This window comes from Melanostigma gelatinosum (genome assembly GCF_949748355.1).
Source record: "Melanostigma gelatinosum genome assembly, chromosome: 13".
Classification (NCBI taxonomy): Eukaryota; Metazoa; Chordata; class Actinopteri; order Perciformes; family Zoarcidae; genus Melanostigma; species Melanostigma gelatinosum.
Genome location: NC_136646.1, coordinates 19441147 through 19455742, shown reverse-complemented (window position 1 = coordinate 19455742; position 14596 = coordinate 19441147). Strand labels below are relative to the sequence as shown.

Sequence of the window (14596 nt, the reverse complement as noted above, 5' to 3'; positions counted from 1 at the left end):
ATACATAGTAGAGCAGGTCGGTCCAGCCCTCCATGGTGATACACTGGAAGACGGTGAGGATAGCAAACAGGATGTTGTCAAACTGTGTGATGCCGTAGTTTGGTCCCAGCCAGTACTGTCTGCACATGGTGCCCTCCGGACACAGCCGGGACGGAGGCTCCGTCCCACATGGAAACTCTTCTCGCATCTCACCTGAACACGGATGAAAGTGGGGAGGTGTTTCAGAACAATGGGCGGGGCGTATGCAAATATATCGTTAGTTTTGTGAGAATAGCGAGTTACTCTCCATCGGCTCAAATTTAAATATGTGAAGGAACAGGCAACAAAAAAAGGTAGAGGGGACATAAAATAGTCTAACCTGCTAGAATTACATTTGAGATTCATCATGATTGCTCCATAGACAACAAACAACAAGTTTTCAACCGTTTTAATTATTTGAAGATGGAAAGTTATGTTTATTATCCAAACTCCATACAGGGTAAAGGAGCAAAGCGTGCAGAAATGGCCAATGAACTAGACTACATCCCTTGAAAGTGCCTTTTCCATCACATGAACACACTCGTTTACTTGTGTGATTGTCGAAGCAGGTTGTGTGGAATTTGCCCATGTAGAACTCCAGGCCGATGATGGCGAACATGAGGATGGCGAAGAAAAGAAGCAGGCCAATCTGCAGAAGAGGAATCATGGCCTTCATGATGGATTTGAGCACCACCTGTAAGCCTGCAGGACACAGTGTTCAGAACATTATTATCCATCACCAATTTCAATGTTTTTTTCAACAATTAGAATCATTTGCAGGGATATGAAAGACAGAGGAGGTGCCACCTGCTCCCTCCTCCCTCTTTGTATTTAGCAGTTTAACCTGTGATCACACAATATCGTCAGCATATGCGACATATTTAGTTAAGGTAAAATCAACACTACACCTGAGTTTTTTCTTGTACGTTTTCTAACAAACAAAGGGTCTCAAATGCAACATACTGCAGTAGGTTTAGTTTCATGTGAACTGTTGTTGTGTGGAAACCCATCATACTGTTCAAAGGTATATATATATATCACATCACATATGATGATTGGAATGGAACTCTGATTTGCTTTTCACAGGAAGCTCGGCGACTCTTGTGATGAGTAAGCCTGGGTTTGCCTGTTCAGCCTTGTAGTGGAGTCCGGGCTATTAATAACACTGCAGTGGTGCTGGAACACTGCTGCCGCTACAACGTTTAAAACAGGAGCGGAGAAGAACCACTTTTGTTGGAACACTGGGTGCATTATGCAGAACAACACAGAAGCTGCATAACACCTCGACACAAGATGCTTCTCCGTGCTATTTTGATCCTCCAATAAAATAAAGAACATAAAGAAATGTAATTTCCTCAACAAAGGAATAACAAAGGAGTGGTTTGGGAAATAGGCAGCAGGCTAGCGGAAAAATGTCAATTGAAGAGTTTTGACTTACTGGGAATACCGGACACCAGTTTGAGGGGCCTCAATACACGCACAGCCCTGAGGGTCCGCAAGTCGAAATCTGAACCCACAGTGGACAGGATCCTAAAGGGAGAGAGAATAAAAGCACAAACGTGTGCAAAGACAATCAATATTCAAGCGAGTCAAGCTTGTCACTGTCAGTCAGCCACATACACTTTTAGAAACACACACACACACACACACACACACACACACACACACACACACACACACACACACACACACACACACACACACACACACACACACACACACACACACACACACTTCAACACAGCCCCCATGCCAGGTCATTACAAGCTACTGGGTGAGCTCTGTATTTAAATCCTCTAAGAGCTGAGCTGATCAATAGAGCTGACAAGTGAAGTCGGACAGAGAAGTGTTTCAGGACGAGAGATGGGCTGAAAGGAGAGATAAAGTGGTGGGGAGGAGAGGGAAGATGGAGGGACAAAGAGGGAAGTTAGAAGAGAGAGAAAGTCAGAGACATGGGGAGACAGAGAGACAGAGACAGAGAGAGAGAGAGAGAGAGAGAGAGAGAGAGAGAGAGAGAGAGAGAGAGCGAGAGAGAGAGAGAGAGAGAGAGAGAGAGAGAGAGAGAGAGAGAGAGAGAGAGCGAGAGAGAGCGAGAGAGAGAGGCGATGAGGGAGCGGGAGCACTGATGGTGAAAATCAGAGATGCTGACTCGCTCATTTCAGCCAATTTTTATTCTTGGTGCGTTTAAAATGTTTCTCTTCGAGCCGTAGCCAGACTACAGAGTCAACGTGATGCAATGTGTGTTACAGCGCCTGTATCACCGCTCATCGTCTGGATACAGACTTGTAAACAGCATGTGTGTGTGTGTGTGTGTGTGTTCCTTTGTGCCGCCAGACTTCCAGTCACTTCCCTCGTCTGACGCACACTGAATCATCCTTCCTCCTCCTTCTCTCTCTCTCTGACACATTTCCACTTTCCTCTGTTTCACTAAGAGGCCCACAGCAGAGCCTTAATCACAGGCTTGAAGTCAGCCTGCTTTGCTTGGAAACCTATACAAATGGCAAGAAGGGGACTGTATCACCGACCTGGGATCTATGGGTGAATGCTGTATTAAATTACCAGGAAGCCCTCCCAGTGGTAGGTGCTCCATCCCTGTAGGCTGGGGTCCTTGTGATGACATTGTGTGGTATCAAATGCCTCATCAGAGGCTGACTTGTAACTGAGAGGTCCCTGGTTTGGTCACGAGGCTAAACTGTGCTTCAGCTGTGTGTGTGTGGTCAATCAGTGATGGCAATCCTGGCCTTTGGCAACTCACATGTACATATGGAAGGTATATAAGAGACAATTAGTGACTAAGATATACCAAATATATGTTTGAGATAATCTAGGGACAGTGTCTGGACAGAGATAATAAATGTACAGTGCTACTCTTATAACAAAACAATCGTGTTGAGCACTCTGCTTCAAAGGGGAGGTCAGAGTGCGGGCTCAGCTACACAACATCACCCACAAAGCAGGTAAGGATTCAGTGTTTTGCTCAAGAGGACGCATTAGCCTCGAAGACGCTTGCAACACAGAACACTGCGCCAATGCAATAGAGCATGGCCATAACAGGGAGAGAGGCAGGAGAAACACGGCGTGTATCGTGAAAGGAGTAATGACAGAGTAACAATCTATTTAGACAGGGAGATCAGTGGGGGATGATAATTAATATGATGGTTAGTAAGCCTTGATGTTCAAAATGTGGGGACATAGTGTTAAGCTTAAAGCATCATTTTACACGATGTATGGAGGAACAGTTTAATGCTGCTGACAGAGGGGAAGTATCTCACTGTGTGCAGACATGAACACACACACACACACACACACACACACACGTTTTGTGTGTACATCTGCATTATTGGGAATGCAATTACACATTTCCTTGTAATCTCCATCACTGTGATTGTATCAAAAGCACCGGTAACAACGAGAATGACGGTGATGATACGGAATTCAGTTTCCCCCGTCACAAAACGGTGTCAGGCCGCCATGGCAGTTCCTCGTTCACACCGTCTCCACGGTTACCGGGCCCTTTCTCATTCATAAGTGTTTCCATGGCAACAGGGACCTCGGCTCATTGATAGAATCTCTGTATCACCTTGGTAACAGGGCCAAGGGAGGAGCCTGATTGATTGTTGTTGTTTTTCCCCTGCCTCACAAACACACACACACACACACACACACACACACACACACACACACACACACACACACACACACACACACACAGTCGCTGGTTGGAGATCAAACATATTGAGCGAGCATAATGTTATTCACATATGCGCACTAGAAAGTAGGTCATTGGGAACAACCAGTGGGAAACTATTTCTTTCTTACCAGGGACATGGACACACAGGTAAACACACCTGCACTGTACGCAGAGGAGCACATTAATCACATTAAGCCACATTGCTGTAACACAATCTCCCCACTGATCCGCTCTCATGGGACACCGACACGTGATACAAACACCATCTCTTTTGCCCCGCTCTCTCCGCCTGCTTTCCTGCTGACTTCAGCTAAAATGTGGCCAATTATATGTCTGTCCACATCAGTGACCAAGTTGCTTCATCTATTCTCCGTCTCTCAATGCTCTTGTCTCCCCGCTTTTCCTATATTGCCGCGATTCAACTATTTTGTACATATTTAGACTGTCACTATCCTACGATTAATTCTAATCTCATTCCATTTAATATGAAACATCGACGAAAAGGTGAAGAAAATGTCACACACACACAGCTTCAAGGTAGAGCCTCAATACTGTCGTATTCAGTGTTAAATTATCTGAATGTGACAGCTGTTCTTCACAATCTCCACAAAACACATTTTAAACTTCAAGAGAGCATGATTTCACAATCCATCTAAAATGACAAAGGAGGGTGACGGAGACGTATTTTAGGTAAAAAATAAGTCATTATTCTTAATGACGTTCTTTTCATGTGAACATAGATTCATCAAATTTTAGTTTATTACAAAGTCACTGAAATGATCCTCCCGGCTTCCTTTCTTTCTTCCCCTCAGTGGTGTCTAATGAAAAGAACCTGAACCAGCTGGCACAAGAAGGAGGAACAGAGGGAAGGATGCAAGGCGAGGCTGGCTGTAAACTACGGTTAATTGGACTAATAATCAATAGTGGGCATAAAAAACAACTAGCTTATTCCCAGGGCCAAATCACTCAGGCAATTTACTACAAATCCGCTGACATCCAACAAGGTTGGGGATTGAATAGTTAATCTGTTCAGACATGCTAAGTGCCATTTGTGTGTTTGTCTTCTTATGTGTCGTGCAAGCAAGTGCACTAGGTTGGAGTAGGAAATGAAAAAGAATGTTTGAAGTGGAAATGGCGCGTGTGTGTGTGTGTGCGCATTGGTCAGTGTGTTATCAAAGGTTTTGTCCAGGGGTGGATGGAAAGGCCAAGTAGCCTTTCATCTTCAAAGAGCAGCACTGCTAAAAACACAACCCCCATTCATAAAGAGAGAGCACAACAAAGGATGTGTGTGTGTGCGAGTGTAAAACGTATTGACTTCAGTCAGTGTACATAATGCATCATGAGAATGTACAGTATGTGAGCCGTAAGTGCTGCAGCATTATTCTCTGTACAGCTTGCTGCAGCTTCCTGCTTTGCTGCAAAATGCTACCAGCACAGCTGGTGGACACACAGATGAAGGCCACTGGTTGTGTTGTATGACTGTCGCTTACATTGTTTGCTTTTTCTTTATTTGTCGCTCTTTTTTTCTTTTTTTACATCTTGCTTCACTTTCTTTACTCTAAATCTTAACTTGCAAAATAGTGTCTCGAGATATGTTTTCACAAATTAAGACAGATAAGACGGAACATCTCATCTGTTGTTCAGAGGAATGTTAGAACGCGTTGAAAACATTGGGAATGCAGCCTAAAGAGGGTCTAAGGAGCATCAACCTACAAAGCAGCGTTTAAAACAGGAAGTCATTTGCAGTTACAATTGTAAACATCGGTCGTCATTACAGACACATGCGTTACTCTCATCTGGACATTAATTGTGAGAAAATGTGCTGTTTGCATGTTGGATCAACTTCTCTACCACCACACCAGCAATGCCTGTGTTGGAGATACTGATTATTTAACTGCTGTGTCATGCTTGCTCAGAGGGTTTCAGTGTCAAAACAGAGGGGGGGGGGGGGGGGGGGGGGGGGCATTTACTGGAAGTTTTAAGGACCGCCTCACTTCCTTCTGCTCTACCTCTCTTTCCTCTCTGCCTCTCTCGCTACTTCCTGCTGTCTCACTGCCGCGAGTCTTCACACTCCTCTTCTCTCTTACAGTCACTCTGTTGTGCCACGCTGAGACGAGCTTGGCTTCACGATTGCCCTTATTAAAGCACGAGGACATACTGCCAGACACAGTGCTCAGTGTGTGTGTGTGTGTGCGTGAGGGAGAGGTGGGGAGGGGGCGCAATCTCCAGTTTCCCGGGTGCATTGTCAGCAAAGATGCTGACAAGGTTTATGCAACCCAAGAAGCTCTCCAAATCACCACATGCATGCACACAAACATGCGATGACCTCAACATATTAATCTGTGCCAGCACTCTCACACAATCATTTCATTGGACACAGAAGCCGGCACCCCATGACTTGTCTAATGAGTGAGTGGCACAGGAATAACAGTATTACTGCTGTTAAAATGTCGTGATTTACTCTGTGCTTTGCTGTTTTAATGAATGGAAACACTCTAATGTCAAAGGTGCAAAGTTGGGAGGAAAAACACATGAAACAAGAGAACCAGGCATGTTGTTAAAATATGAACCAGGCATTCAAAAAACGATTCTTCAGCTTTGTGTAAATCTTTCGATAATTCGATTAAAAGTTAAGTTTTGTGGATGAGTTACAAAAACTGCACCCATACACCAGTATGTGACAGTATGACACGGCCTGCACGACTTAAATGAGAAAGTAAGTATCTGTAAAGATGCACTGTCATGTGTTCATACGGATGAATGGATCAACAGGAAAACAGAACCATCTGGCAGAGACAAATCAGCGTACCTTATAGAAATCAAATACAAAGCCGTTTGTATGTATGTACACACACTCTCGTTATCCTATCATGTGTCCTAACTCACCCTTGTTGACACCTTTTTTATTGTCTTCTTCAGGCTGCATCCCATTTCCCTGTACAAAACTTTGCTCATTGAGATAACGATTTAGCTCTTTCCAAAAAAAAAACATTTCTAGCATGGGGACTTGGCGTCTAAAGCACACACATTTTCAGTGTTGGTCCTTATACATGGTCCCACTGCTGCAGTTGAGAGGTGTCCGAATCACAACTGGAGTCCTCTTTTATGATGGAGTTATTGGACTGCTTTTTTTTTTGGAGAGGAGCGCGTTCCCTCCCTTGCTGGTTCTCCATCACGTCCTACACGCTTCATTTCTCTCTTTCCAATCGTTTTTCAGTGCTTCTCTGTCTTCTCTCCCTTAGCTGCCGACACCGTGTGAGTTTTTGTACATCCTGCCTTCATACCTTCTATCCAATGCCTCTTCCCTCTGTGCCCCCCCCCCCCCCCTCTGTGTATATTGTGGTGACATTTGTTCTCTACCCAGGCTGCTGGCTGCCTGCAGTTCCGCTCTGTGATCTGACTGCTGCTTTGCCCAGAATGGGGCCATTCATTAGGGCAAAGGAGCAGGGACAGAACACTCACAAACACACACACAAATACACACATGTACACACACAAACATGTACACACACACACGACAACATGTGATTTGTACAGGGTTCACACTCTTTTCTGGTGATATTTTTGCAGAACGTTTCCAAGACATGTGCAGTGATGATCCAGCAGGTACAACAGACAGTGATTGAGCCATAAGCTAATATGTTCCTGTCTGTGCGAGTTTGATTTAAGAAGAGATGCAGTCAACGGCTTTAGCAACATGCTAATTAACCATGCATGTGTTGGGGAGCTCTGATAGATAGCCTGTTGTTCATTGTTAGCTTAAGGAAATAGATTTTCCAGGACATTTGACTTTTTCTCCCACTTTTTGTGTTTTCAATGACAGGAAAATTGGCCCGCTGTTTTCTGAAATGGGTGTGTGTTCTGCTCGTCAATCGCTTGCCACTCACCCTGTGAGCACCACCACAAAGTCCATGACGTTCCATCCGTTCCTCAGGTAGGAGTTCTTGTGGAAGGCGAAACCAAGTGCTAGGATCTTTATTCCAGACTCAAAACAGAAGATCCCTATGAAGTACGGCTCCGTGTCATCCTGAGGGAGAGGGAGAGAGAGAGGGAGAGAGAGAGAGAGAGAGGGGGAGAGAGAGAGAGAGAGAGAGGGAGAGAGAGAGAGTGAAACACCTATCAGTAGCTAGAAGGGATTGTGTTCAAAAGAAGCATTTTCATAAATATGTGTCATCTTCAGTGTGGCTATGTAGAGATCGTAAAAACGTTACATTTTACATCACATCAGCATATATCCTTGTGAATCTTTGTCTTACTTATTTTAGTATTTTAATAATGTGCTGTGGTAGAGCAAAGAACATCTGGATCAAAACATCTCGTTTTAACTGCCACTTTCAGTCGAGTAGCCGCATGCATCTCCACTGCAGTAAAACCAATGAGGAGTCACAACTGTCACCTGGATTTAATCGTGCTGACATGTGGCCAACGCGCTGCGTCATGCCCGTTCAACTTACCAGGCGCTCGGACAGCGGCGTCTTGTCCCCATCAGGCAAATGTTGTTCCAGAGCCAAGACGATGCAGTTGGCAATGATGGTGGCGAGAATCATCCACTCAAATGGAGTGAGGAAGGTCAGTCAAGGAACAAACACTTTTGAAGATATGAATCCAAACAGTTTCTATGCAAAATATTACTCGTTTAAAAAAAAGACAGCTTGACATGATCAGTGATTTTTGTACATAGTCATGGCATGATGTGCCTCATCCTCATAGTGGATTGAGTCACTTTAGTTTTGTCAATCTGGCATGGAATTTCATTAATTCAAAAAAGCAGTAAAATACCACAAAAATCTAATTGAAATATTGATTACAACAATGGAAACTTAAATCCTGCATAACATGTGCCATGGTGGCAAAGGATTTAAGGTCAAATGTATGCCATGCGAATACAAAGAAGGTCAGCGATTCAGACAGCAGCCTGTAGCTCAAATGGACCAATGGCCTCTCAGTGCTGTAGCCGCCTGTTTATATTACACACACACACACACACACACACACACACACACGTCATCATTGTGAGTCAGTTAAATATGCTAAGTCTATGTTTTGGTAAGACACCACCCACACAGACAAACAAACACACCCACACACACACACACACACACACACACTCGGGCTACATTAAAGTGTTGATGTGTAATAGCTTGCCTGGATGCTGGGCGAGATTTATTGTGACATCACCGTTTATCTCTATGTACACAACATCTAAGGGCTAGTTGAGGGAGGGAGGGAGAGAGAAAGAGAGAGAAATAAAGAACAGAGGGCGTGTGTCATTGTAAATCTAATTGCGTTTCTCTCTCTCTTTCTCTAACACACACACACACACACACACACACACACACACACACACTGGTGGTCTTCTTAAATCAATCTCCATGTCTCGTTAAGGTCACAAGATGAATAGTTACATTTAAAAGAGAAGAGAAGAGCGAGTGGAGAGAGTGAGAGTGGCAGAGGGAGAGAGTGAAGGAGATGAATGAGTGAGCAAGAGAAAGGGAGGAGGAGGAACGTAGAGAGGAAGAAAAAAAAAGGCAAGGACAAAAAGCATGAGAGTTTGACTTCCATTAATAATAGTCATGTTATTTTGTGTACATATCACCAACATATAAGGTAGAAATACACATTGTGACTGGACCAAGAAATCCACTCTTTCCCTTTTCTACTCCACTCTACTCTGTATCCTAGTCGTTCTCCTCTTCTTCACCTCTTTCCTACTTGATTGCTTCCTTCGGGAGCTGTTCTCCCAAGGTAGTATCAGGGAGAAACTGAACGGAGGCTATTTATGGAAACACATCATGTGTGCACATGTGAAACATGTCTGTTATGCCTCTGTGTCTAAAAAGCGGCTCTAGCCTGGTCCAAACACACAATGTGTATTTGCATATGTGTGTGTGTGTGTGTGTGTGTGTGTGTGTGTGTGTGTGTGTGTGTGACCGCTCTTTACTCATGCACACATTTACCAGAACACCCAGGGCACCACTCAATTAGCCTCCCTGCCCCCCAGCAATGAGTGTGTATGAATGTGTGTGTACATGTACATATGCATATGCACGTGTGTGTGTGTGTGTGTGTGTGTGTGTGTGTGGGGCTGTGAGAAGGCAGGGTGTAGTTGACTGAAAAAAGGGAAAGAGAGACACAGAGAGGAGCAAGGAGACACAGAGAGGAGGAGAGAGACTGATATAGAAACACAGGGACAAAGGGACAAAGGTGCGGACGGTGTGTGTGTGTGTGTGTGTGTGTGTGTGTGTGTGTGTGTGCGTGCGTGTGTGTGAGATGATCATTTGGCACATTTTGTCCCCGCATTATGTTTCATTTATGTTCCTCAATGACTATATATAGCAATGTGACGGAGTTAAAGGGAAGAACTGGGAAAGAGTGAGAGAGATATAGAGAGACAGAGAGAGAGGGAGACAAAGTGAGACACCTGGCTAGAAGGGATTGTGTTCAAAAGAAGCATTTTCATAAATATATGTCATCTTCAGTGTGGCTATGTAGAGATAGTGAAAAAGTTACATTTTACATGGCATCAGCATACTTGTGAATCTTTGTCTTAATAAACATTGTGCGCACGTACTTTGCTTTGTCCTCAGTCTCGCTCTCTCTCTCTTTTTCCTCCCGTGCGTTTCTCGCTCTACATGTGGTTCTGCGTATGCATTTATTTTATTTCCTGTCTGGCCAAGAAAAGGGAAGTGAGGCTCTCAAAGTACAAAACTGGAGCCAAGTGAAGCATGCACACGTCTGCTGGCCTTTCCTTCACCTTGTCCATCACCGCTCCGTACAGTCTTCATGTTCGCTCTCTCTCCTAACTTCTCTCCTCAGCAAAGCTCCTGCCTGCTTCTCACTGATATACTTCTCTCCCTACCTGCCTGTTAAGCCTCCTCTCTCTTTCTCCCATACAGTAGCTCTCTGCTTTTACATCCCCATCTCCTCTCACATCCCGATATCTCTTCCTCTCTGCTCTTCTCCCCATTGCTTCTCTGTCTCTCCCACTTTCTTGGATCTCTCCCGAGTCCATCGTTCTCTCACCGAGTCCTCCCATCAATCCTCCCGACCTCTATCACGCCATCTCCGTTCAGTATCGAGTGAGACGGCGCGTCAGCAAACGCACGAGGACACCGACGGCAAGAGATGGAGCGTGAGAGGGGATGAAGAAAACAACAAAAAAAGGTTGGATAGGAGGGAAATATATGGAGGGCTAGATGAAAGAGATAGAAGAAAGAGAGAAAGAGAGAGAGAGAAAGTGTCCTGTGGGCACAGACATGACTGACGAGAGTGAGTGGTGAGGAATGAAAGCGAGAGACGGGCGGAGGGCCGAGCAGAGGGAGGAAAACAACAGTGAGGAGGAGAGAAGGACAGAGACGAAGAGCATCGTGCTGAATGAGGGATAAAGCGAGAGAATGACAGAGGGGTGAGAGTATTGCGGCATTTTCTTCTTTCGAGCGGTGTGTATGCTGTCGAAAGTAGGTTAGTGCCAACACACACACACACATAAATATATGTGTATCGAGAGAGTGGGTGGAATACTACACATCATACTTTCACATGGAGTATGTATGTGACACACAGCTCTGTATGAAATCACTGCAGCATGCTTCCATATCTTGAAACACACATTTCTGCACCACCACATAAGCATATATGCTCCTTTTTGTCTCACAATTGGAAATCCTTAAATCTACAACATGGCAAGTATGCATGATGGAAAACACACGAACGCTTACACACTATATGCCGACACACACACACGACTGTCACAGAACAGTCTTGTCAAAATGTCCACCCCTCACACAGCCCCGCCGCTCCCCACCCCATCCATGCGTGTGTCATATTGTCGTTCAAGCAGACATTTTCATACATGTGCTGTACGCACACACACCAACACCAGACTTCCCTTCACTCCACTGGTCTGCCAACAGAGTCCAGACCAGCTGCTACCCTTTAGGAAGGTGCCAGCCTCCCCGATGAATAAAAACAAGCGTAATAGCACACCACGCACTGGTTTTATTCTGATGAACCACCATTGCTATTTTTTTTAACTGTAATACATTCACTTGAAATGTTTGTCAAGAAAAGAAAATCCTTTATGAAGTTTACTTCAGAGACAGGAGTCTGGCTTTGCAAATATGAAAACTAATGGAGCCACAAGGACAAAATAATCACCTTGCCTACGAGTATTCTATCTTTCTCTCTACACATCTGTCTCTTTTTGTGTTTGTTTGTGGTATGAAGGACGTACTTACAAAATATTGTCAACAAACAATTTATGAATGTAATTTGGTCGTGTTGCATGTGAATCTTTTGAAGAAGAAGAAAAAAAACAAGTCAAAATTTAGCAAACTGTCAGTTTCTATATGGCCCTGGATACTTTCCCCTCCTTTCCTCATCCTCTCTCCCTTCCTCATCCTCTCTCCCTTCCTCATCCTCTCTCCCTTCCTCATCCTCTCTCCCTTCCTCATCCTCTCTCCCTTCCTCATCCTCTCTCCCTTCCTCACCTTCTCTCCCTTCCTCACCCTCTCTCCCTTCCTCACCTTCTCTCCCCTCCTCACCCTCTCTCCCTTCCTCACCCTCTCTCCCTTCCTCACCCTCTCTCCCCTCATCTCCCTTCCTCACCCTCTCTCCCTTCCTCACCCTCTCTCCCTTCCTCACCCTCTCTCCCTTCCTCATCCTCTCTCCCTTCCTCTCCCTCTCTCCCCTCCTCACCCTCTCTCCCTTCCTCATCCTCTCTCCCCTCATCTCCCTCTCTCCCTTCCTCATCCTCTCTCCCTTCCTCTCCCCCCTCCTCTCCCTCTCTCCCCTCCTCTCCCTCTCTCCCCTCCTCACCCTCTCTCCCCTCCTCACCCTCTCTCCCCTCCTCATCCTCTCTCCCCTCCTCATTCTCTCTCCCCTCCTCATCCTCTCTCCCCTCCTCATTCTCTCTCCCCTCCTCATTCTCTCTCCCCTCCTCATCCTCTCTCCCCTCCTCATTCTCTCTCCCTTCATCCCTCTCTCTCCCTCTCTGTCCTGTTGCATTATGCAGTGCAGCACTGGCAGGGCAGCTCAAATGATTACTTCATTTCCATGTCATTTTTCTCTCATAAGCACTGATTTGATAAAGACTGAATGGGATTAAGCACTGTGTTTGAGACCTATCTCGCCAAATTATTTTGATAATCAGCAAACCATGAAAGATAAGAGACACGGTCGAAGCGCCTCATTTTATTCCTGCATCATACATTTTTAATAGACTCACAGAAAAGTTCGTGCATTTTCACACCCAGCAACACGTTTTTTGTAAAATGAATATATGTCATTAATTGTTGTCCAAGCTTTAGCCGGGAATCTTAAAGTCCACAATACTTAACATGGAGTCTCCATTCTGACTGTATGAGTTCACATATGTTCGTTCCAGGATGAGGATCTGCAGTGATCCGCTTTGCTTGTGTCTCCCTACAGTATACCCACTCGGCAGTAGAGGACATCCACCGCAATAAAATGGCCTCCACAGAGAGGCGTTGTCACACGGGACAATATTGATCCAAAAACAAAACAGGATTTTTACTGTGGCATTCAATACTGTGACCAAAATCATAAAAAGAACAGGTATCAAACACGTTCCGACATGAAACCCAAACCAAAGCCATGCCTCAGTGGTAAAAATAAAGAATGATTCTACACATCCCACCACGTTTCACTGCATTGCCAAACAACATAGGAGTGCTCGAAGGCCAGTTTAGCCCTGCTTGGCCTCTCTCAGACGGATTTACCATCAATCAGTGTGTAGAGTCTTTACAGTCGCCCACTGCTGCCTGTTTATCCACACGCCATATGCTGTGTCTCTATCTCACCCCTGCCACCGCCTCTCCCACATGTAGCCGAGTTGTCACTTTGTACAAGATGCTGACGGTGGTTTATGTGCGTGCGCGTGTGTGTGTGTATGCACTGTGGGCTGTGTGTAGAATATCAGTGTAGCATATGACATCTTTTTTACATGAGCTGTATGTTCAGGTCGCGGTGCAGCTGCAGGTGTGTTGGTATGAACGTGTGTCTGTAGACCTGACAGTATCTGCTGATTCAACAGTATGCACTTAGCAGCCAAAGAGTGTGTGCGTGTGTGTGTGTGTGTGTGTGTGTGTGTGTGTCAGCATGCCCTGCAGGTAGAGTGAAGGTTCCCAGCAGAGTTTGTCTCGTAAAAGCTGCAGCACGTGACTAAAGAACACAGGCACAACAAATAAAAAAATCCCCAAAAAATCAATCCATCACAGACTATTTTTTTCTCTCTCTCCACGTATCAGAATCCCAAAAATAGCCCCACGTCACTGCACCCTTCACACACACACACAAGCAGTCATATACATTCTCAAAGACACACACTGAGCCAGCAACTCAACTGAATTATTCAACAGAGCCAGAATGCACAGCTAAGAGGAAGGGGAAGGAGAAAAATGCAGAGAGGAGAGAGAGAGCGAGAGAGAGGAGAGAGAGAGAGAGAGAGAGAAACAAAGACAAGAAGGAAAGATCTTCGATTCAATGTGCAATGCAGACATGTGTAGGGAGTAAACATGGACGGACAGTATCTTAATTCTATGATACTTATCTACATTTCTAATAAATCCTAAATGCCATTTGACCCTTAAAGACTAACAAAGTTGATTCAGCTATTTGAAACCAACATTTCTATTGTGATTTATGTCCCGGTTGCTACACGGCAGCGTGTTTCCATATCGATTTTGCTTCCATTTCTCAATTGCCACACATGTTACAAGGGCACCTATCTGCAGTATATCAAAAAAGCAGCTGACACGATGCATTCATCAGAATCTCGAGGATCAATTTACAATCTGAGAACATTGTTGCTCGTCATTTTCAGTCTCTGTTGGTGAACCGTTCCTCCTCAGCACTTGATGGCACTCT

At 44.9% G+C, this 14596-nt stretch overlaps 1 protein-coding gene across 1 annotated transcript in view; it reads right to left on the bottom strand.

Moving 5' to 3' along the window:
• Positions 1-14596, bottom strand: part of cacna1aa (calcium channel, voltage-dependent, P/Q type, alpha 1A subunit, a) — a gene marked incomplete at both ends in the record, with an annotated part of 78129 nt that overhangs the window by 41780 nt on the left and 21753 nt on the right. The window contains 5 exons of the mRNA XM_079281410.1: positions 5-192; positions 568-720; positions 1457-1548; positions 7597-7736; positions 8164-8269. Of these exons, the coding sequence (XP_079137536.1) occupies positions 5-192; positions 568-720; positions 1457-1548; positions 7597-7736; positions 8164-8269 (679 nt within the window). The remainder of the gene's footprint in view (positions 1-4; positions 193-567; positions 721-1456; positions 1549-7596; positions 7737-8163; positions 8270-14596) is intronic.